The sequence below is a fragment of the Perca flavescens genome, chromosome 6, assembly GCF_004354835.1.
Source record: "Perca flavescens isolate YP-PL-M2 chromosome 6, PFLA_1.0, whole genome shotgun sequence".
Taxonomy (NCBI): domain Eukaryota; kingdom Metazoa; phylum Chordata; class Actinopteri; order Perciformes; family Percidae; genus Perca; species Perca flavescens.
The window spans coordinates 27,010,073-27,032,369 of record NC_041336.1 but is presented as its reverse complement, the minus strand read 5'-3'; the positions used below and the strand labels follow the sequence as shown (position 1 = coordinate 27,032,369).

At 41.0% G+C, this 22,297-nt stretch overlaps 1 protein-coding gene across 4 annotated transcripts in view; it reads left to right on the top strand.

The window, feature by feature from the left end:
* Window positions 1-22,297, top strand: part of LOC114556692 (CUB and sushi domain-containing protein 3) — a 258,762-nt gene that overhangs the window by 107,075 nt on the left and 129,390 nt on the right. For all 4 annotated transcript variants that reach the window (XM_028579712.1, XM_028579713.1, XM_028579711.1 and 1 more), the window contains exons 24-30: window positions 1,119-1,310; window positions 2,794-2,920; window positions 7,040-7,242; window positions 15,383-15,574; window positions 17,578-17,716; window positions 19,190-19,377; window positions 20,818-21,012. In XM_028579712.1, the coding sequence (XP_028435513.1) occupies window positions 1,119-1,310; window positions 2,794-2,920; window positions 7,040-7,242; window positions 15,383-15,574; window positions 17,578-17,716; window positions 19,190-19,377; window positions 20,818-21,012 (1,236 nt within the window). The remainder of the gene's footprint in view (window positions 1-1,118; window positions 1,311-2,793; window positions 2,921-7,039; window positions 7,243-15,382; window positions 15,575-17,577; window positions 17,717-19,189; window positions 19,378-20,817; window positions 21,013-22,297) is intronic.

Here is a 22,297-nt window from a genome sequence, read left to right as displayed (position 1 = left end):
CTTGCAGCTACTAGGCCCACACTGTCAATTTTCAGTCTGTGATAATTTCACCAAATGTAGTGCAAACCATTGTACTTCAGTTCAAATACATCCATTTTTACAATAGAGTGCAATTTGACATTACTCGTGGTTTTGGTTTTGCAACCTGACAGGCCTGCAAAAGTAATAATAAAATGTACATTAATCAGGGATGTGGAGTCATTTACAACAACTAAATTAGCCATAATCAGATTTAATTTCAGAATTTCCCCTAGATGTGCACATGGTAAATTACATAATGTAAACCTTTTTTCCATTTGAAAGTGGAATCTTTACTTGGTCTTTTCAACCAGAATGAATAGCCCTTATTAACTTGGGAGAGGTTTGACTGATGTATGAACAGCACGAGGGCAAGGAGAAGGTGTGATATGGGCAGCTTAAATCTTGTCTGAACATGAAATCTGATCGTGTTTTCATGACTCTTCTACCAAAAGTACGGAGGTAATTTTCTAAATGTGAGCAGTCACTGCTGGAGATTTATACTGGGCATGACACTTGTAATACTACCATAACATCTGGCATGGGCATGGACCTCGCTGTGAGAGGAGAGGAGACCATAAATCAGCACTGCTGGGTTTATGTGCGGCCACTGTTGCTGCATAGCAGAGCACTTGCATTTAGTACCTGAAAGAGAGAAATGCATATAAAGACCGTGGTCAAGATCAAACATGGTGAGCTAAAGAGTTATTGCAACATTTTCTTCTTTGTAGCTTGTTGGTTTTCTTTTATTTGTTCTACCCCAAAGTGTTACGAGTGGATGGGCTGTTTCTCAATTGTTGGTAAATGCCCACACACAATTGAACATTTAATTGTGAACATCTAATTGTGCTCTCTGTCCAAAAGGAATCTTTACTGCCAAGTAATATAAGGGGCTGTACAAAACCGATAAATGGAAATATTACATTGGTTCACAGAATGGCTGCTCTCCAGTGTACTTGGTTTTAAATGCTGACAAGCAGTTCTGTGTTTATGTGTTGATGGTCTTATGTTAGGTCATTCTCATATAGGTTAGGTCAATAACTCATATTCTTCTCCACCCTTTTCTCCTTTTCCTGTGCCTCTCAATCTTATTCGTCCAGGCTTTGAGCTATCCCACTGCGATGACCCAGGTGTGCCACAGTTCGGCTTCAAAGTCAGTGACCAGGGTCACTTTGCTGGAAGTGCCATCACGTTCGGCTGCGACCAAGGTTACACCCTGCACGGCAGTGGCATACTCAAGTGCATGACTGGGGAGAGAAGGGCATGGGACAACCACATGCCGTCATGTATAGGTAATCCTTTCTGCCTATGTCTGTTTTCTGTCTTTGTCTAACATTTTGGTCCCTTTCTCTGTCCATCGCTCTCTCTCTCCTTCTGTAATAGCTTATATTATTATTATTCAGGCCAGGCACACTGTCAATATTGCTCAGCTAGGTGTTAATCCTAAGGATTCCCAACATGATTTCTACTTAATTGAACTTGAAAATACGCTGCTTGTCATTTTTAAAGAATATAAACCGTTTAATTGTGAATAATTGATCTCTCTGTATTCTTTATGCAGAAATGGCTGTATAGAGTCATTAAGAACACAATAGTGAAGCAAACTGAATTGCTGTTGAACCTTTACTGTGATGCTCTGACTGTTTAATTGATGAGCTGCGTTATTTAAATGTTTTAATCCACTAGCCATTGATGAGCATTTTTCTGAAGGCATAAATGTCAGAGTATTCATATCAGATTGAGTCATGGACAATATTTACGGTCTTGGCCGTATTTTCATATTCAGAACATGCTGAGAAAGAGCGACAGAGAAATTATAAAGATATTACCTGCATGCTGCTAGAGTCCGGAATGTCTTGTGAGGCAGTGTCTGTTTCTCGATGTCTAGCAGTGATGGATTGGGGTAAAAAATGATTTATAAATTCCCGACGTGTGCAGAATTGCACTTTAAATGCCACCGTGACCTGATGCCTTTTTCAATGAAACGTGTATTTGTTCCTTTTTCGGTGAAAGGACTTTAGCCTAGCATTGTGGCATGTTCAATACCATCACAAAAATAACTAAATCAGTCAATTGATTAACTGTTTAACAGTGCTGGATCACTAAATGGCCAATATTAATAGTAAGCTTTGTATCTATGAGCTGAATGTGAAATGAGATCTCTAGCTATTTCTCCAGGGCCACATCCTGGCTCCCCATCCGTCAAGGACTTTTCCCGGTGTTATGATACTGATTATAGCCTACCACTGTTGCAGTCTAATGCAATTTTCCTATTAATGAAGTGCCGTTTGTTCTGTAATATAGATAGCAAGACGATAACCAGGGGAAAAGACAACATAGATTGGATGATAAGATATTCCTTCCATCATTAACATTTGTAGCAGTGTCCTCTCTGCAGCGCAAGGCCCAGCCTATGTATTCTCTTTTTATTTATGTAGTCTTTTTAAAGTTAATTAATGGCATCATTAGGAGGCATACTTAGAGACAAAACAAGTTTTGCATCTGTCACTCTCCCTGCCCTGACAGGAAGTCCTTGTTTCAGTCCCATTTCCTGTTGGAATAAGAAGAATTTTTTAGCAGAACTGTTGCTCATTAGTCCTAATTGTATACTCTTGAGCTTCAGTGAGCTTGGACTCTGACAGCATTTCTTCTGTATTTGGTTTCAACATAATATGAGCATTTGCTTGTGTGTATGTGTCGCCATTTCCTCTTGTGCGATTTTCCATTTTGGGGGGGTTTCATGTATTTTGTGTTCATTTGTATTTGTGCATGCAGCCGAGTGTGGTGGGAGTTTCAAGGGTGAGTCTACAGGGCGTATCCTCTCCCCTGGGTATCCCTTCCCCTACGACAACAACCTGAGGTGCACCTGGACAATTCAGGTCAACTCTGGCAACATTGTCAGGTAACTCCAGTTGCTAATAACATGGTCATATAATAATAATAAATAATAATTTATGCATACACTGTATATCTAGTATTAAAAAAAAGTTTGCTATTGTATATGCAAATATATGCTATATATAATATAGAATACTTTATTTAAAGCTACACCAAAGATTCTTTTGTACCTTAAAATAATGTTTCCGAAAACTTTTCAGTGGTTCATCAACTCGTAAACGTCGGCGGTGAACAGCACTTCTGCATTCGCTTTGCGGCCCTCTATCGGCTATAACCGCACTATGCAAGTTTGCCGGATCGGGTAGCGGATCTGTAGTTCGAATGAAGACATAATGAGACATTACGACAGCGATAATGGACAATTCCGCTTCCAACCTGTAGGGGGACCGAAGAGGAAAAGTGCTTTGGTGTTGCTTTAACTTAGCACAAAAAGTAAGGAAATTAGTGTTTGGTAGATTATTTCTCTGTGGCAACAATGCTTTTTGGCAATAAATATTATACCTTGGAAAGCCGGTTTAGTTCCCTTTCAAATGGTGCCCCATTTGTAAGGAACATGCATTTGTGGGATAAGCAGCAGCGCTGAGTATATGGGTTGTGGCCATGAAAAATTTGCCAAATCTTCTCTGCCTTTACCAAACAGGTTTTGCTGTTGCTATTGACATTTGTTTTGAGCTTCTGGTACCCCCAGGTACCTGTGAGGATAGGCCTGTACAGCTACAGTCAGTAAGTGTCCAAGAATCAGCAAGCCGCATTTGACTGATCTGGATTGGGCCCTTGCGATAGTGCAACATGAAGCTGGTGTTCCGCAAAACCAAGTTGCGGCATTATTTGGAGTGAGCCCTAGTGCCATCTCCAAACTGAAGGCCAAGTTCCATATAACGGGGGATGTCAAAGACAGGCCGCGAAGTGGGCGTCCCAAGAAGACGACACCCCAAGAAGACCATTTCCTCACCCTGTCAGCACTTATTTGCCATAGGCGGTCTTCTACAGATTTCCAGTCAAGGTTTGCAGGACGATATGGCCGACGGCTCTCTGCCCAGACAATCCAGAACAGACTGCACGCAGCCAATCCCCGGTCTCAAAGGGCTGCCAGGAGTCCTGCCATGACTGCCCTTCACCGTCATGCCCGTTTGCGGTGGTGTCTGCAACACGTGCACTGGAACCTGAACATGTGGAGGAACGTTATGTTCAGTTATAAGTCCAGATTCTGCCTACGGCAGTTGGATCATTGGGTCAAAGTGTAGAGAAGCCGTGGAAAACGCTATGCTGATTGCTGCACCGATAGAGTAACACCTTTTGGTGGAGGCAGTGTGATGGTGTGGGACGGAATCTCCCTCACTGGAAAAAACTAGGCTTATCATCATTGGAGGCAATCTCAATGCAGAGAGATATAGAGATGAGATTCTGGAACCAGTGGCAATCTCATATCTCCACAGTCTGTGACTGAACTCTATCCTCCAAGATGACAACGCCCGCCCCCACAGAGCGGGGTTTATCAGAGACTACCTCCAGAATGTGGTAGTGGAGAGGATGGAATGGCCTGACCTCAACCCCATTGAACACTTGTGGGATAAGCTTTGGCATGCTGTTCGTGCGAGAATGACCAACACAACCACGTTGGCTGACTTGCGGCAAATGCTGGTTGAAGAATGGGATGCCATCCCACAGCAGTGTGTGACCAGGCTGGTGACCAGCATGAGGAAGAGGTGCCAGGCTGTTGTGGCTGTGTATGGTTCTTCCACACCAATATGTCTTGTTTATTCAAACTTCAGTCATCCAATCCACCAAACACCAAACGAGTCAATGGCAGAATAAGCTGTTTGGCATTGGCAGAGAAGATTTGGCAAATTTTTCATGGGCGCAACCCACATACTCAGTGCTGCTGCTCATCCCACAAATGCATGTTCCTACTAAACAGGCTTTCCAACAGTATATGATTTATTGCCAAAAAGCATTGTTACCACAGAGAAAATAATCTACCAAACACAAATGTCCTTACTTTTTGTGCTAAGTTTAGTTAATGTGGCTAATTGGACCTTTTTCAGGACTGTGTGGGTGTGGTTAGTCCACTGTTAGTCTTGTTGCCCTGTTAGGGCGGGACAAATTACACCTTATCATCCTTATTAGTAGAAAGAATTTGTGACCTAATAAGTTCCCATCAAAGCCCACCTTCATCCTGAAAAGAGTCTAATCAGCCGGAATAGCTGAAAACACCAGAGGTTTTAAGATAATAATTTATCAAAATATGCTAATTGCATTGAGCGTCACTACTCGTGAAATATGGTGAGGGGAAAAAAACTATATATAATTGGGCCTTCAATTTTTTGTTTATAAAAAAACTAATATATTAGGAATAAGTTTAAAGGAGAATTCCGGCCAACTTTTACATTAATCTTGGTCACTATAGATATGCCTGTACATTCAATTGAAAAAAAACAACAACCTGGATCGGTCCTAGCAAACTGGAGTTGCTGCAGCTACCTCTGAGCTTCCACTGAGCTAAAACGGCAGTTGTCAGGTTTTAGAGTGCCTTTGTGCCTCTTAACAGACACAAAATGCAATTAATATGTTTTCAACTCAGACATTGTTTAAATTCACCTACCCTGTCTTGATCCTGCTGGTGCTGAGGTCGCTGCAGCAACTCCAGTTTATTAGAACCGATCCAGGTCGAGTTTTTTTCAATTGAAAGTACAGGCATATCTATACCAATCAAGATGAATGTAAAAATTGGCCAGAATTCTCCTTTTAAAGGTCCCATGACATGGTGCTCTTTGGATGCTTTTATATAGGCCTTAGTGGTCCCCTAATACTGTATCTGAAGTCTCTTTCCTGAAATTTTGCCTTGGTGCAGAATTACAGCCACTATAGCCAGTCCCACAATGAGCTTTCCTTAGGATGTACCATTTCTGTGTCTATAGCTTTAAATGCTATTGAGGAGGAGAGAGAGGGGGCAAGGTGGAGGGTGGGGGTGAGGCCTTGACCAACTGCCACTTTGCTCGTTTGAAAGCCATGGTGTCTCTCTCATGGGTGGGCCAAATTCTCTGGGCGGGCAAAGCAGAGAAAGGAGAGGTAACCTTGCTCCTTATAACCTCCATAAGGAGCAAGATTTCAGATCGGCCCATCTGAGCTTTCATTTTGTCAAAGGCAGAGCAGGATACCCAGGGCTCGCTTTACACCTATCACCATTTCTAGCCACTAAGGGACCATAGGCAGGCTGGAGGAACGCATATTAATGTTAAAAAACCTTTTTCATGCCATGGGACCTTTTAAATCAACAAAGGCACAGTAGGAGACTCAGTATTACATAAGATTGCAGTTGATACACAAGAAAATTGCCTAGAAGTTAAGTAATGTGTTGATTTAAATACATCATAAATAAACTGATTAAATGAACTAACCTGACTTTAAAAGACTAACTGATTGTTATGAGATGTTGCAAAGTTCATTTAAGATTTTAAACATGAACAATTCTCCTTTAAAGCGAGATGTCATCAAGAGAACCAGCCTGCAGCAGATCCATTAACAATGATTGGGACAGGGACTTTGTAGACACTGACAGCACCCAGGGGGATTTTCCCGGGACATGGAAGCATTATTTTTTTTGGTTGAGAGCGCCTAGTATTACTATGGAATAAAACCCATTTGGGCTTAGAGGTTGAAGTAAACATGGTATGATTTCATAAAGTTAGCCACACATTCTTTGTCAGAAGAGCTGCTTCAGGCCATCTCTTGATGAGATCCCAGATAAGTTTGTGCACTCCTATTTCTAAGCAGAAATTGATCGATGATACCAAAACTAATACCCAAACTGGAATACCCAAAAGCATGGGGACACAGTTTATAGATGGATATCGCTTTTGAACTCAACTTAATCTTTCAGCAAGTTCAGCAACCTTTTTACTTACCTTCTTGAGAACATTTGTTTTTGTTGTATTTGAAATGCAACTTTGTGCAAGTGAATAAAAGCATCATTAATTCAACTAAACATGAGTGAGTATAATGCCACATAAACTGAATTCATCTCTGATCATTTGTTAAATGCAAAGACTTGAATTAAACAGACAAAATTTACCTTAGGCCAAACTAAGCCAAAGTAACAAAAGCTTGTGTTCCCCTCTTCCAGTCTCCAGTTTCTTGCATTTGACACTGAGGCATCTCACGACATCCTTAAGGTGTGGGACGGGCCTCCTGAGAACGAGATGGCTCTGAAGGAGGTTAGCGGCTCACTGCTGCCTGAGGGGATCCACTCAACTCTCAACGTCGTCACCATACAGTTCGAGACTGACTTTTATATCACCAAGTCTGGCTTTGCTATCGACTTCTCCAGTGAGTATTTCCTTTTGAGTAGTTGATGTACTGTAGATGTTTACTGTTATTTGTTTGCTTTTGATGAGTCTCTCTGAGGAGTTGAAGAACATCAGGTATTTTACTTGCCAATATATGTAGGTAAATATACAGGTACGTGAAAGTTGTATACTGCCTGACCTGAGAATGTGTCATAATTCTTAACATTTCTGTTTTCTAACAGTTTCTTAATATGGCACGGAGTATGTCAGACATATTAAAGGTGCCGAACAGATCTCTACAGGGAAACGGAGTTCGATACAACACCGCCACGTTCGCATGCAACCTCTCCCCTCCCCCAAGCCCCCATTACTCGCGTGCACAAGCAACTGACGCCGCCTGTTGCTAATTGGCTGGAATAGTGTTTTGTGGCTCGTGCACTCCTTTCTGTTTTCCATTAAAACAGCAGATTTTTTTTCAGCGCACATAGAAAATAGAGAGCTAGGTGACCGTGAGGAGATATTTGCTGAATTTGACAAAAAGGGTATTTGATTAACATTGCTTACTGCACCTTTAAGTGTAGTCACCACAGAGCATGCTAAGCATGTGAGGAGTATGTTAGAGATTAATACCTTGTTGATTTTGATGCAGTATGTCCCAAAATGATTTCAAATTATTGAATTAAGGTGCAGCTTTTAATTTGAACATTTCCTCATGCCATGTGGATCTCTCAATATTTTATGTAATTGTTAACTATATCTTGATGAGCAGTGACAGTGCCAGTTATTTCTCTGTTCATTGCTGGCAGACTACTAATGCGGTACGCATGTTCTGCTGATGACTAGGTTTCAAAACCAAGACCTTCTTCAACACCTATGGAGTTATATTTGTATTTTCTTCATTTTCTTTAGTACACCAGCATGGCAGCATAATAAAATTTCAATTTGCAGAAAGCTGTAATTTCTCACTGATATTATGTTCAAATTTCCAGGTTGGCTCTCACACTCAAATAAAAACTTTTTGTGTTAAGTGAACTTCTGCAGACCTTCTTCAATATGGAAATAGTCATTAGTCAAGAGCGCATTATTTGCTCTGCTTGAGCTCAAACTTTCTGCTTATACTCAGATCAAATTTCTTGTTTGGACAGATTTCACTGCTCTCAGCTTTGAACCTTCTCCTCACACTCAAATAGTCATTGATTTTGCTGCTTGTGCTCAAACTTTCAAATTTTTGTTGTTTGGACAGATTTCCTGCTCTCAGGATCTCTCCTCAGGCTGATTCTGCTTGGATTTTTTTTCTGCTCTATCTCTCCTGCTCGCTTGGATTTTTTTGTGTTATAACCCTGCCAAAAGTCAACAACCAATAGAATGCCAGCTGTAGTGTTGACCAATGAAATGATCCCTGCCCCGTTGAGGGTGCGTTCACTTTACGTTAGAACGTCTGTTGAGGGCGGCTGCACTGTAACCGATAACTGTAACCAAGTTTATATATCCCCGCGCCGTTCATGGCTTTATTATAAGTATATGTCAACAATGTGCACAGAATGGTCGACGCACTTTCACCTGCACCCATCAGGAAATGGGAGAAAGTTTTGAAGTGGGACATATGAAGTTATGTCCACAACTACGAGGGTGAGTAACACAACTTAAGCACCTAGCTAGCTAGCTAACATATGGCGCTAGCATATAGCCTAGCTTGATGTCCATAAACAAATAGATTTTCTTTATTGTATAGCTAGATTGAACGACATATGACGGACTGTATGTGTATATGTGATGACCTCACTTTGTATTTTTTCCTCGTTTGGTTAACCATGTTCCTGGGATTTGGCTGATTTCATGTTAGAGCCAGTAGTAGAACCTAAACTGTAATATAAGTGAAAGAACACCAGAAACTGGATTGTTTGTGTCAGCTTTTGCATCACTGTTGTGTTGTTCATCAGAATTTAGTCTTCATTCCTTCATATAGCATTAGTCTGAAAATGATGAATTCATATCAGTCTGTTTAAAAAGTTGTAACATTAAGTACAATTTCACCACTATAATAAAAACAAATCTACAAATGATATGCTTTCTTATTTGCTCCTTAAATAGCAGTTATTTGTTTAATTAATACAAAGCAAACTGAACTGAAAAAACAAGTATTTTGTTTCACGTTCTTTTCATCCAGGTGGGGCTGAGGGGCTCGACCCCTGTTGATCTGTGTGTGTCATATCACCAACCCATTCAATAAAATTCCCCCAAGCATTATCAAGAGTACAGGTTTCCAAAGTAATTTTAGCCTGGGCCGAAAGCAACACTGGTAGGCTAGGCTGGCGCTGTTGCCTTGGAAATGACAACATCCGGTCTCTGAATATGAAAAAACAAGACTTTTTTCGTTTCTGTTTTCGAGTGATTTTATTTTTGTTATATAAAATAGAAAATGAAAATCAAAGCATATTTAAACTTTCTCCTATCTTATTTCAACCATGAAAAAGAAAAAACGCCTTGTATTTCAATTTCAAATGTTGTATTTTAAAACGAAAATCAAATGACCATTCGTTTTTTGTTTTTTAATACCTGTTTATGAAATGAAAATCGAATGAACAAAAAAGTACACGGACCCAAAAAGGCCTGTTTTTTCATATTCAGAGACCGGATGTTGTCATTTCCAAGGCAACAGCGCCAGCCTAGCCTACCAGTGTTGCTTTCGGCCCAGGCTAAAATTACTTTGGAAACCTGTACTCTTGATAATGCTTGGGGGGAATTTTATTTCATAATGTCACATGTATTTATTACACTCTCTCCCTGCCTCCCTCTGACTCTCTGTCTCTACCTGCCGCAGACAACTTCGCCCAAAGAGAGTCAAACCAGCTGACTGAGGAAACAGACTTTCAGTTCACGGCTGTAACGGTACCGTTACGCCACCGTTAACAATCCCAGCAAACTTTCTGTTGCTGCCGTTAAACTTGCTGATCTGGCAGAGAGTCACCGGGGGTTCGGGATCAGATCATGGGGATCAGACCTCCGGTGCTGGGTCTAATATTCTAATATTAGCTGCTGCTGCAGCTAGCTAGCAGCTAGCCACCAGCCCTGTGACCTCGGTCCCTGCGGTTCGCTGGCGTTACCCGCCCTAGCTGAGCTGGGAATCTGCCCCGCTTGTGATTTATTCATATTTTCGTTTCTTTGCAGTGATATGCTATGATGCACTGATGCCAGGCAGGCTTGCTGCTGCTTTAAGTCAGAGTCTGTGAGATAACAAAACTTAATAAAATATAATGTGCATATAAATAGACGGAATAAATAAAAGTCCCCGGAAATAAATATAAGTAAAACATGTATTTAGGCTATTGAACTATAATGATTAGCTAATGAATATATATGTATTGCCTCATTTATGTATTTCATGTTCTATTTCATAGCCATATTTATTATGTAAAGGGTGGCAAAAAACGGATGATCAGTCGCTTAGGAAGTTATAGGCTACGGTTTCCCTCAACTGCAGCTGGCACATTCTAACGCTTAACGTGAAAAAGCTTAACGTGGTTTAATGTAACTAAACAGTCAGTTATCAGTCACATAACGTCCATAATAATTGGACTTCGGTTTAGATTTTTTGACAGTTTTCAGTGGTTATGAGGAGCAATATGAGAGAGAAATTTGGTAAACATTGATCATTGCTTAGGTACATTAAACCACATTAAGCTTTTTCACGTTAAGAGTTAGAATGTCCCGGCTGCAGTTGTTTTTTAATACCTGTTTATGAAATGAAAATCGAATGAACAAAAAAGTACACAGACCAGACTGATATGAATTCATCATTTTCAGACTAATGCTATATGAAGGAATGAAGACTAAATTCTGATGAACAACACAACAGTGATGCAAAAACTTACACAAACAATCCAGTTTCTGGTGTTCTTTCAGTTATATTACAGTTTAGGTTTTACTACTGGCTCTAACATGAACTCAGCCAAATCCCAGGAACATGGTTAACCAAACGAGGAAAAAATACAAAGTGAGGTCATCACATATACACATACAGTCGTCATATGTCGTTCAATCTAGCTATACAATAAAGAAAATCTATTTGTTTATGGACATCAAGCTAGGCTATATGCTAGCGCCATATGTTAGCTAGCTAGCTAGGTGCTTAAGTTAGGTTACTCACCCTCGTAGTTGTGGACATAACTTCATATGTCCCACTTCAAATCTTTCTCCCGTTTCCTGATGGGTGCAGGTGAAAGTGCGTCGACCATTCTGTGCACATTGTTGACATATACTTATAATAAAGCAATGAACGGCGCTGATATATAAAACTTGGTTACAGTTATCGGTTACAGTGCAGCCGCCCTCAACAGACGTTCTAACGTAAAGTGAACGCACCCTCAACGGGGCAGGGATAATTTGATTGGTCAACACTACAGCTGTCATTCTATTGGTTGTTGACTTTTGGCAGGGTTATAACACAAAAAAATCCAAGCGAGCAGGAGAGATCCGAGAGCAGAAAATTTGCAAGTGAGCAGAATCAGCCTGAGTGCGAGGAGAAGGTTCAAAGCTGAGAGCAGGAAATCTGTCCAAACAACAACATATCTGAGTCTAAGCAGAAAGTTTGAGCACAAGCAGAGCAAATCTAAGCACGAGCAGTGACTATTTGAGTGTGAGAGCAAGAAATCTGAACGTAATATCAGTGAGAAATGCTCTCAAATTGAAATAATGCGCTCTTGACTAATGGCAGTAATATAACTCCATACTTCAATGGGTGACAGTGTCTTGTGGATGGTAGCGGACCCCAGGAAGAGTAGCTGATGTTTTGCATCAGCTAATGGGGATCCTAATAAAATCAAATCAAAAGCCGGGATACTTTTGAGGATATCAATGTATTTTCAGGTTTAAAGTAGAATAAGACGAAACCTTTTTTGCGGTTGAATTCATTATTTAAGCCATATTTCTGAAGATGTTACACTTACATTCATCTTCTATGTATAATTGAGGTTAAGTGTCTCTTTTTAACAACTAGTACAATGACTGTTCAGAACAGGGCTATTGCTTGGTTTCCAGTATTATTTTTACCATAAGCGCGATTCAATCAGGCTTAGCTGCGGCTCATAAAGAGATTCGGCCTGTCTCCTTTTTTTCGCCAAGCTGTCACACATCCAGGTAGCGATGTGGCCCAGGCGGGGAAAGCAGGGAGCCCGGGAAGCCGCTACAGCGTGCAGAATGGCCAGTTAAATGTGCGCAACTGCCGGCACAAAACACTGTGCTGGAGAGCCCAAGATGCTGGGGGTTCATCTAACATGTGTTTTGTGTACGATTAATTTCATCATTTGCATGTAGTGTAGACAGCAATCAGTTTTTGGCGGATGATCACTTTTTGGCATGACACCGGTAGCACACTGCAAAGACATGTTTGGTAGCAGAGCCGGTAAACCGCAATCAATGAGCCGTCTAGGGCTGTAGCAACTCCCTGCCCCCGCTGCTGTACTGCACATGCGTGCGAGACACACATAAACCTTGTTTTCACCAAGATCCGATCTGAGTGATCGGATCACAAGTGGACAGCTCTAAGTGCAGGTGAAAACTCTCAGGACGCATTGAGATTGGATCGCAAAAACCACATATGGAGTAAGGTGACCAGATTTCTGAGACAAAATCCATGGACATTTTCAGCTCCAAAGCGTAAATACCTCCAAAACAGGTAATGTTTTTATCTTTATAAGCTTAAAATGGGGACACTGCCCCAGGGGCGTCACTACACCTAGAGCTGCACTGGGGCACAAGCCCCCCTAGGGGGTTCCATGGGCATGCTCCCCTGTAAGAAAATGTCTATTTTAATGTTGAAATGCATCAATCTGGTGCACTTTGAAAAGAAATTCAGACAACAAGCAGGGGGCGTTCTGTGTGCGTGAGTAGTGTGTAGAGTAGTTTTGGAGACTACCTCTGTAATTATGATGTATATAAAAAAAATTTTGTTAAACAATATTCTTTCTAACTTTACCGAAGTTGAGCTCTGAGCAGCGCTTGCTCTGGCTGTCTTGAGCCTGCGAGTGTTGGGTGCGCGACTATACGTTTGGTCAATGTTTTCTTTCTTTTCATTCCAATTTCGGGTATGTCAGTCACAGTGAAAACCGGGGACATTTCCAGGGACAGGTCACCGAAACTGGGGACTGTCCCCAGAAACCGGTGATGTCTGGTCACCCTAAAGTCTCATTCTGTTAATTATTAGTCTTGCATTACCAGAGCTACAGCGCTGTAGAAGGAGTTGACGGTGAAACAGTTTAATTTCCTATAATTACTATACAATAAAACTCCCCTGTTATTTTGGTATTTGAATGCTTTTGTTATGAAGCAGCAAAATTAGGAAATGTTGGGTCTTCATCAGCAGTAACGTAACACGACTCCTAGCGAATATGAAACGTAAAATAAAGCAGGTATAATATAAACTACACTTCAAACCACAGAGATTCCGTTAGAAGCTAAAAATGTTCTGAGAGCCGAACAGAAACTTTTAAAAACGTCTGTCTCTCCTGCGCAGGTCCTGCAACCCGTCAGTAGATCACCCTTTAATATAGGCTGCAGTCTATGGTCGGCAAGCAGACTCTGGGCAGCACTTTTTCATTTTTCACTTGATTTGTGAAAATAAAAACTGACATTATAAACACACACAACCAGCCTATATGCAATTGGAAATTATGTAAGTGTTTATTTGCATATAGAGCGGGGAAGTGAGATCCGATCATAAATGATCACTGCGGACGCATTTTCGAGACACATTCTGTTGTGGTGAGTGGAAGGTAGAGGACCCAAACGCAGGTAGAGGCAGGCAGGACATGGTTTGAAGGTAATGCATGAACTGAAGGGCTAAACACAGGCAGGAGCAAACTGACACACACAGGGACAAACACCAGAGGATATAAACTGGGTGCAGACAGACTGACAGGGCAAAGACAAAACGATCTAACAAGAGACAAAGGGAACACAGGCTAAATATGAGGTAATGAGTAAATCAAGAACAGGTGAGACAACAGGTGAAACACATCAGGGCGGGGCAGGACAATCAACAAAGGTGGGAAAACACAGGAAGTAAATTGGACAAGACAGAAAACCAGACTATTAAAATAAAACAGGAAACAGGAAAAACGGACAGAAATCACATGAAATCAACTAAACACAGAAACTTGACGCAACATAAGGGAGAACAGAGAACACAGGAATTAACCAAAACCTACACAATACAGAATAACCAACAAAAACATACATACAACATACAGAAAACTACAAAAAAGCAACAGAAACAGCACAAAACACAAGGCAAAATGCTGAAACCATAACCACATTCTACAGACAGGTGAAAACACACGCACCTAGAGCTGTCCACTTCTGATCCTGTCACTCAGGACAGATGTTAAAACCCGGTCAGAACAGCCTAATACACACGCACAGAGGTTCCTCGATTTATAGTTGGATGTGAACTATTATGATCACTTGTTTCACAGATGTTAACCTTATTGACTGAGTTTTTTGCACTTACATTTTAAAAACACTTAATCAATTGTATTGTGTATGTCATTGATTAATCAAATCATATACAATATCACCATTACCTTTTAAATCCATGTTTGTATTTGTTTAACATTTTTTTACTTGTGTACTTCTTGTGATGTATTTTTTCTAGATGAATTTGTTTTTTAGAAAGAAAAAGCAACAACACCAGCAGACTGCAATATACTTAACTCTGTTAAGTCTCTCAATAAAGTCTGTCAAGATGGGGCTATTTGAAGAATCCATCAGATTTTACTAGATCCATCTCATAGCTCTGGGCTCCACAGCTGCGAAACAGATTAGGAAAACAGCAGGATTTTGACTGATATCAGTCAATAATCTGCTCTGTGGTCTAACTCTGTTTGAGCTACAGTATCAGCTTGACAGCTGTCTACCCTATGATATGAAACTGTGTGTGTGTGTGTGTGTGTGTGTGTGTGTGTGTGTGTGTGTGTGTGTGTGTGTGTGTGTGTGTGTGTGTGTGTGTGTGTGTGTGTGTGTGTGTGTGTGTGTGTGTGTGTGTGTGTGTGTGTGTGTGTGTGTGTGTGTGTGTGTGTGTGTGTGTGCCACAAGCTTCGCTGCACTCACTCATTGATTCCCTGTACTTTGCCTGCACATGTGCGCTTATGTATGGGTGTGTCACGTGTGTGTTTTTCCTTCAGGTTCGCTTGCAACAGCTTGCAGAGATCCAGGTATTCCCATGAATGGCAGTCGCAACGGGGAAGGGCGGGAGCCCGGTGACTCTGTGACCTTCTCTTGTGATCCAGGATATGAATTGCAGGGGGAGAGTAGAATCACCTGCATCCAAGTGGAAAATAGATACTACTGGCAACCCAGCCCTCCAAGCTGCATCGGTGAGAGGGGGGGGTGGGGAGATAGTGCCAGTTAGAGAGAGAAGAGGGATATGTGTGAAGGAGACAGAGTATGGATTGAAGGAAGAGAAGCAGGGTAGGGTAGGGGATCAGAGTAAAAGTAAGATGTTGAGAGGAAGAGGGAGCAAGGGAGTTTTTCTATTAACTGGCTTTAGCAGAGACTATAATTCTCTCACTGATGTCTTAAGAATATGTGGAGGATAAACAAGACTCTTCAGATATGTTTGAGTCGTTGCCAACTCTTATGTGGACAAATTCACTTCTGTAGCCAGTCAAAGACTGAGTACTCTACGGTCTCCCAACACATTGTCTTATTAGAGCTTAACAGCTAATTACTTAACTATGCAATTACAAATGATTTCACTAAGTAGGTCCAAAGAAACCTAGGTGTTGCTGCCAACAGGTCTAACTGAAGTTTATTTCCTGGCCAGGAAAGAGCTCAGCATTTGTAAGTCTCATTATGCAATTACAAGATCACACAACTCAGCATAAAGCAATGGCACCAGAAGCAAGTCTGTGTGAGTGAAAACTTGATGTAAATGTCAGCTTTCCTTTTAAGAACTTTAGTGTTACCACACCAAATAAGAGCAAAATCCTCATCAGCATGTTTCGAACACTTCTTCATAGTGAAACATGACAGCTGGCAGTTTATTCAACTCAGCAAATGACAAGTATAGCCTTTTGTGATGCTTTAAAGGTCCTATGACATGCTGCTTTTTGGATGTTTTTATATAGGCCTTAGTCTGAAGTCTCTTTCCCAAAATGCAGCCTTGGTGCAGAATTCCAGCCACTAGAGCCAGTCCCACAATGAGCTTTCCTTAGGATGTGCCATTTCTGTGTCTGTAGCTTTAAATGCAATTGAGGAGGAGGGGGGGGGCAAGGTGGAGGGTGGGGGGTGTGGCCTTGACCAACTGCCATGCTTCGCTCGTTTGCATGATGTGAGGGGAGGTAACCTTTCCCCTTATGATGTCATAAGATTCCAGGGAAGATTCCAGATTGGCCCATCTGAGCTTTCATTTTCTCAAAGGCAGAGCAGGATACCCAGGGCTCCTTTTACACCTATCGCCATTTCTAGCCACTGGGGGACCATAGGCAGGCTGGGGGAACTCATATTAATGTTAAAAAACCTCATAAAGTGAAATTTTCATGCCATGGGACCTTTAAGATTTAGGCACGGAGTATCCTCTCACGTGCTAAGGGACTAAACATGTCCTTAAAACAAAATCCATCCAGCTAAATCCTAGAGCAGAAATGTCCTTATCCAATAATTGAGTAAGATGCCTTAATATCTTGTTAGTTTCTTAACTGCCTCAATCCCAATGAGATCCAAGAGTCACATATCAATAAACTATAGAAAACATAAAGATAATTACATGACAGGCAATGAGCAATAGGAAAATCTAAGTACAATATTCACTTTTGTGGCATTAGATTGTTGGAAGATTTGCAGAAGCCTTAATAAAAGACAGAACCGAGATCCATTTCGTTACTTGAATAATTTATAGTTGGTATTTTCTCCATATTTATCATATTTTTATGCTACCTGATATGTACAACTACACAGGGAGACAAACTTTGTTTTTTGTGTGCAGTGCTGACCTGTTGAACACTGAATAAGCACTTAACAGGCTAAACCAGAAATTAATTGGAAAAAATCCAATGCCATGGTGAGACAAGTGAAAAGTGAAAAATATCTCCTGTAATCATAATGTAGGGAAATAATGGCAGTCTTTCTAATGCCCTGGTTTTTGGCCTGATGCCATTGCAGTACCTGATGGTTGTTGCTGAATAAGGTCGACAATGGCCATAGGATTTGAGTCAATTATATTTAATGACCTACAAGTGCGCATTCCTTACCTGTCTCTCAAACTGAATTCAGCTCAGCCAAAGACGTTTGCAGCAGATCAGGCACATTTCAAGATTTTCTTTGTGACCACTAGGTGCATCTTTCTCATCCATTTCTTCTTCCTTTTTTATCTCTCAAGCACCTTGTGGTGGGAATGTGACTGGATCTTCAGGATTCATCCTTTCTCCCAACTACCCACACCCCTACCCTCACAGCAAAGACTGTGACTGGCTTATTGTTGTCCACTCTGACTATGTCATCTCCTTGGCTTTCATCAGGTAATATGAACTGCTGCAATGTCCATTTTACTTTGCTTAGTTGCTTCTAGTCAAAACATAAAAAAGAACAACAATGGAATTGTGGTGACACTCAATGTCTAAATTACCAGATGAAATGTAAAAAAACAGGAAGATTTTGTCAGTTGCATTATTTACATTTTAAAACATGTTGGTTCAAATATATTATATTCCAATATTCCTCACATTCGTGGACCAAGTTAATTTGAAACAATCGTTGAAAAAATGCTGAAATTCAAGGTTTTTACAGGATATGAACAGTGACTCCAATAAAACCCACTAGAGACAGTGAAACAACTGTTGTCCTTTTAAGTTCATGGTCCAGTAGCTTACAAGATGAAGCTTTCCCTAAACCTGTGGTATGTTTGTAACCTACCTGGAACAGAATGGAGTCACTTCTTAGTTCATGCACAGCAACTCAGGTTGTGCCTTGGAATTGCTTGTTTTCTGCAGCGGAACCAGCTATAACATCATAGTATTGAGCAAAGTTGGCCATGTGTGTTAAGCAGTGGACCTGAGTTTGAGTCCAGGTGTGTTGGGAGATAGGGAGAAATCAGCAGTGCCTCTACAAATACCAAGAAGGCAGGTATTCCTGCCACTTGCTGAAATGTGGTGCAACAAGATTTCTGGATGAATACTGTATATTGCAGGCTGAACTGTGATAAGAGTGAAACTCATTTCCGAACTGAATGATACTCAGACCATAAGCTTTACATTATTAATTGCAATCTAAATATGTAGCAGCAATACTGATAGAGCAAACTCACAGATGGACCTGAGGGCACTTTTTGTGGGCTGTGTTGCTGTTGAATGTTTAAGTATTATATTTATGGTCGTTTCATGAAGGGCTGGACAAGGACCTCCCACCCACTTTCCCTCTTCTCGAGGTGAAGGAGAGGAATTCACCATGTTTCTTTTTCAACTTTGTCCTTCAAAACAAACATCTAATAGAGTTAGCACAATGCTGCTTTCTCCCTTGGGAACGCCAAATGAAAGGATGGAGTTATGATTTTAAATTTGAGTTGCCTTGATCCAACTCAAATGCAATTATCTCCAAGCTATTTACATTTTTGTCATAAACCACGCTCATTATTTTGAAAACAAATGCTCCTCTCTCTCCGACTGCGGCATGTGATTTGATATACAGCGCTACAATATGAAACGATCTTTTCACACTGCATTGCCGTTGCCGTCTAGGAAGATTTTGTGCCAGCGCAGTGTCACAACAATTTAATATCTTCTCACCTCTTGGGGAGATATCTTTTTTATCTTTTTGTCTGGAGATGCAAAACAAATCGCTTGGCATGACTCACTTCTAGCACTGCGGTGCACACTCTCCTTTTGATACTCTGATTCATTTTAAATCTCATATACAGTCTGTAAAATCTCGTGCTTAAGACTTGGCAAAAATAACTGTTTTATCTTGCATTTGTGTGTTCTCTCCACCTGTCACAGCTTCAGTATTGAGCCCAACTATGATTTCTTGTATATCTACGATGGGCCAGACAGCGGCGCTCATCTGATTGGCAGTTTCCAAGACAGTAAACTTCCTGAGAAAATTGAGAGCACTTCCAACTTCATGTACTTGGCATTTCGCAGCGATGGCTCTGTGAGCTACACTGGCTTTCAATTGGAATACAAAGGTACTCTGCAGGCCTATGCAAGTGGGATTTTATATGCGTTTTCACAAAACATGTATGTATTACAGCTGGGGATTTTGTTGGCTACATACGCTCACCTTAAAGATTTTTAGGAACACCTGTAAGCTTTCTCGTTAATGCAATTATCTAATCAATCAATCACATGGCAGCTGCTTCAATGCATTTAGGGGTGTTGTCCAGGTCTAGACAATCTCCTGAACTCCAAACTGAATGTCAGAATGGGAAAGAAAGGTGATCTATTTCCCAATCTGCTCATTTACTGGGATTTTCACCCACAACCATTTCTAGGGTTTACAAAGAATGGTCTGAAAAAGTAAAAACATCCAGTATGTGGCAGTCCTCTGGGTGAAAATGCCTTGTTGATGCTAGAGGTCAGAGGAGAATGGGGCAACTCATTCCAGCTGATAGAAGATCAACTTGGACTCAAATAAACACTCGTTACAACCGAGGTATGCAGCAAAGCATTTGTAAAGCCACAATACGCACAACCTTGAGGCGGATGGGTTACACCAGCAGAAGACCCCACCGTGTACCACTCATCTCCACTAAAAATAGGAAAATGAGGCTACAATTTGCACAAGCTCGCCACAATTGGACAGTTGAAGACTGTAAAAATGTTGCCTGGTCCGATAAGTCTCGATTTCTGTTGAAACATTCAGATGGTAGAGTCAGAATTTGGCATAAACAGAATGAGAACATTGATCCGTCATGCCTTGTTACCACTGTGCAGGCTGGTGGTGGTGGTGGTGTAATGGTGTGGGTAATGTTTTCTTGGCACACTTTAGGCCCCTTAGTACTAATTGGGCATCATTTAAATGCCACAGCCTACCTGAGCATTGTTTCTGACCATGTCCATCCTTTTATGACCACCATGTACCCATCCTCTGATGGCTACTTCCAGCAGGATAATGCACCATGTCACAAAGCTCGAATCATTTCAAATTGGTTTCTTGAACGTGACAATGAGTTCACTGTACTAAAATGGCCCCGACAGTCACCAGATATGCTATCCAATCAATATGGGCCAACATTTCTAAAGAATGCTTCCAGCACATTGTTGAATCAATGCCCCAAAGAATTAAGGCAGTTCTGAAGGCGAAAGGGGGTCAAACACGGTATTAGGAAGGTGTTCCTAATAATCCTTTAGGTGAGTGTATATAAATGAATTAGAAAATAAAAATATAAATAACTTCAAAAAGAATTTGAAGTTATTTCACACAGCTACTTTTTCTAATGTTGATGCCAGCTGTGAGAATAGCCTGTGATTAACCCTTATCCATTTCCACCATGTTTACCGTGTTACTTTTTAAGTTATGTAGCATTTAATCACACACACCCAGCCTGTGTAACTATTTATCTATTAATAAGAAACCCCTCTCTCTTTAGACACTATTCTAAGAGCTTTGTTCTTTTGATTGGCAGCAAAACTGCGGGAGGCATGTTTTGATCCAGGGAATGTGATGAACGGCTCTAGAATGGGTACTGACTACAAGCTGGGATCTATGGTAACATTTCATTGTGAGGCTGGTTACCTGCTGCAGGGCTACTCCACTTTAACATGTGTCATGGGCAACAGCAAGAGACCAGAGTGGGACAGAGCCAAACCAAGCTGCCAAGGTGAGAGGTAACACTTCTGCATTAACAGAAGGCCTGAGTAGTGAACTGCACTCCAGCTGTTTGGTCAATATTTGTTAGTATGTGATACCAGGACTGTGCTGTGTGAAAATGACTCGGGAGAAGAGAATTCTGTGTCATCGATGTAGAGCAGTTTAATCTCTGCAGATCATTTAATGTTCGTTTTTATTGCTGTAAATAAAATAAAAGGTATGGAGGACACACTACTGTATGTCAGAACTGTATATCACAGGTTTCCACGGGGTCTAAAAAAAGTCTAAAATTTCAAAATCAAACTTTTAGGCCTTAAAAATTCTTAAATTCGCTGAAGTATTGTGTTGTAGGTCTTAAATAATTTTAAACGGGTCTTAATTTCCATACCTCTAATAATAGTTATTTCTATCTCTATTATAATTTGCTGTATTATGACTTCAGATGAAACCAATATTCAAGTTATATTGGAGCCAATCTAGACACAAGTCCTATAATGCCAATGAGGAAATCGGGGAATTGTTTCAGACATTGTTTCCGCACTGCCTTTTTTTTTGACGTCGTGATATAGGTCTTAAATTTCATTCATAATGGTCTTAAAATTTACCAAACCTGCAGTTCATTGGGTAATCAGTGCCTTTCTCCGCCCACTATATGGTAAATTGCGCCGTAGCAAAGCGTTAAGTACTTGTGCTATGATACGGCTGAGTGCAGACAGCGATATTCCCACTGCTGACACTATGACGGTTTGAAATTATCCTGATGCTAATATTTGTAATGTAGCGCGGAGTTTAACAACTGCTGGAATGGAATGTGAACGCTGAGTCGGAGATTCAATGTCATCTTTGATTTCTTCCAGTAACTGTAATATTGCATGGCTGCTTAATCTGTAACGCTTAATGATTTTGTGTTCACTCAACTGAAAAAGTATGGTCCTTGTGGCAAAAATCCTTTTAGCTCGTCTCCTTGGCCTATGTCTTCGTCTTCCTCGGATTACTGCTGCCATTTCACCAGGAGGCATATGCGAGAAAACCGCTTGCAGCTGGTTTACACCTGCTTTTAAGAGGCGGAGAATTTTCACTGCAAAATAGAGGCGCGCTGCCACGGGCAGTTTTTGTACATACCGTGGAATACATAATTAGGTGCACTTTACGCTTCCCCTCCCATCTCTTTATGGGAAACTCCCACTTTCCCCCTTGACCCTCCCGTGAATGCATATGCATGACACGGAAAAGCACAATTTGCCATTTTCAGTTCCCGCGACAGGCAGTCTGTGCTTTTACCTCAGTGCGGCCTG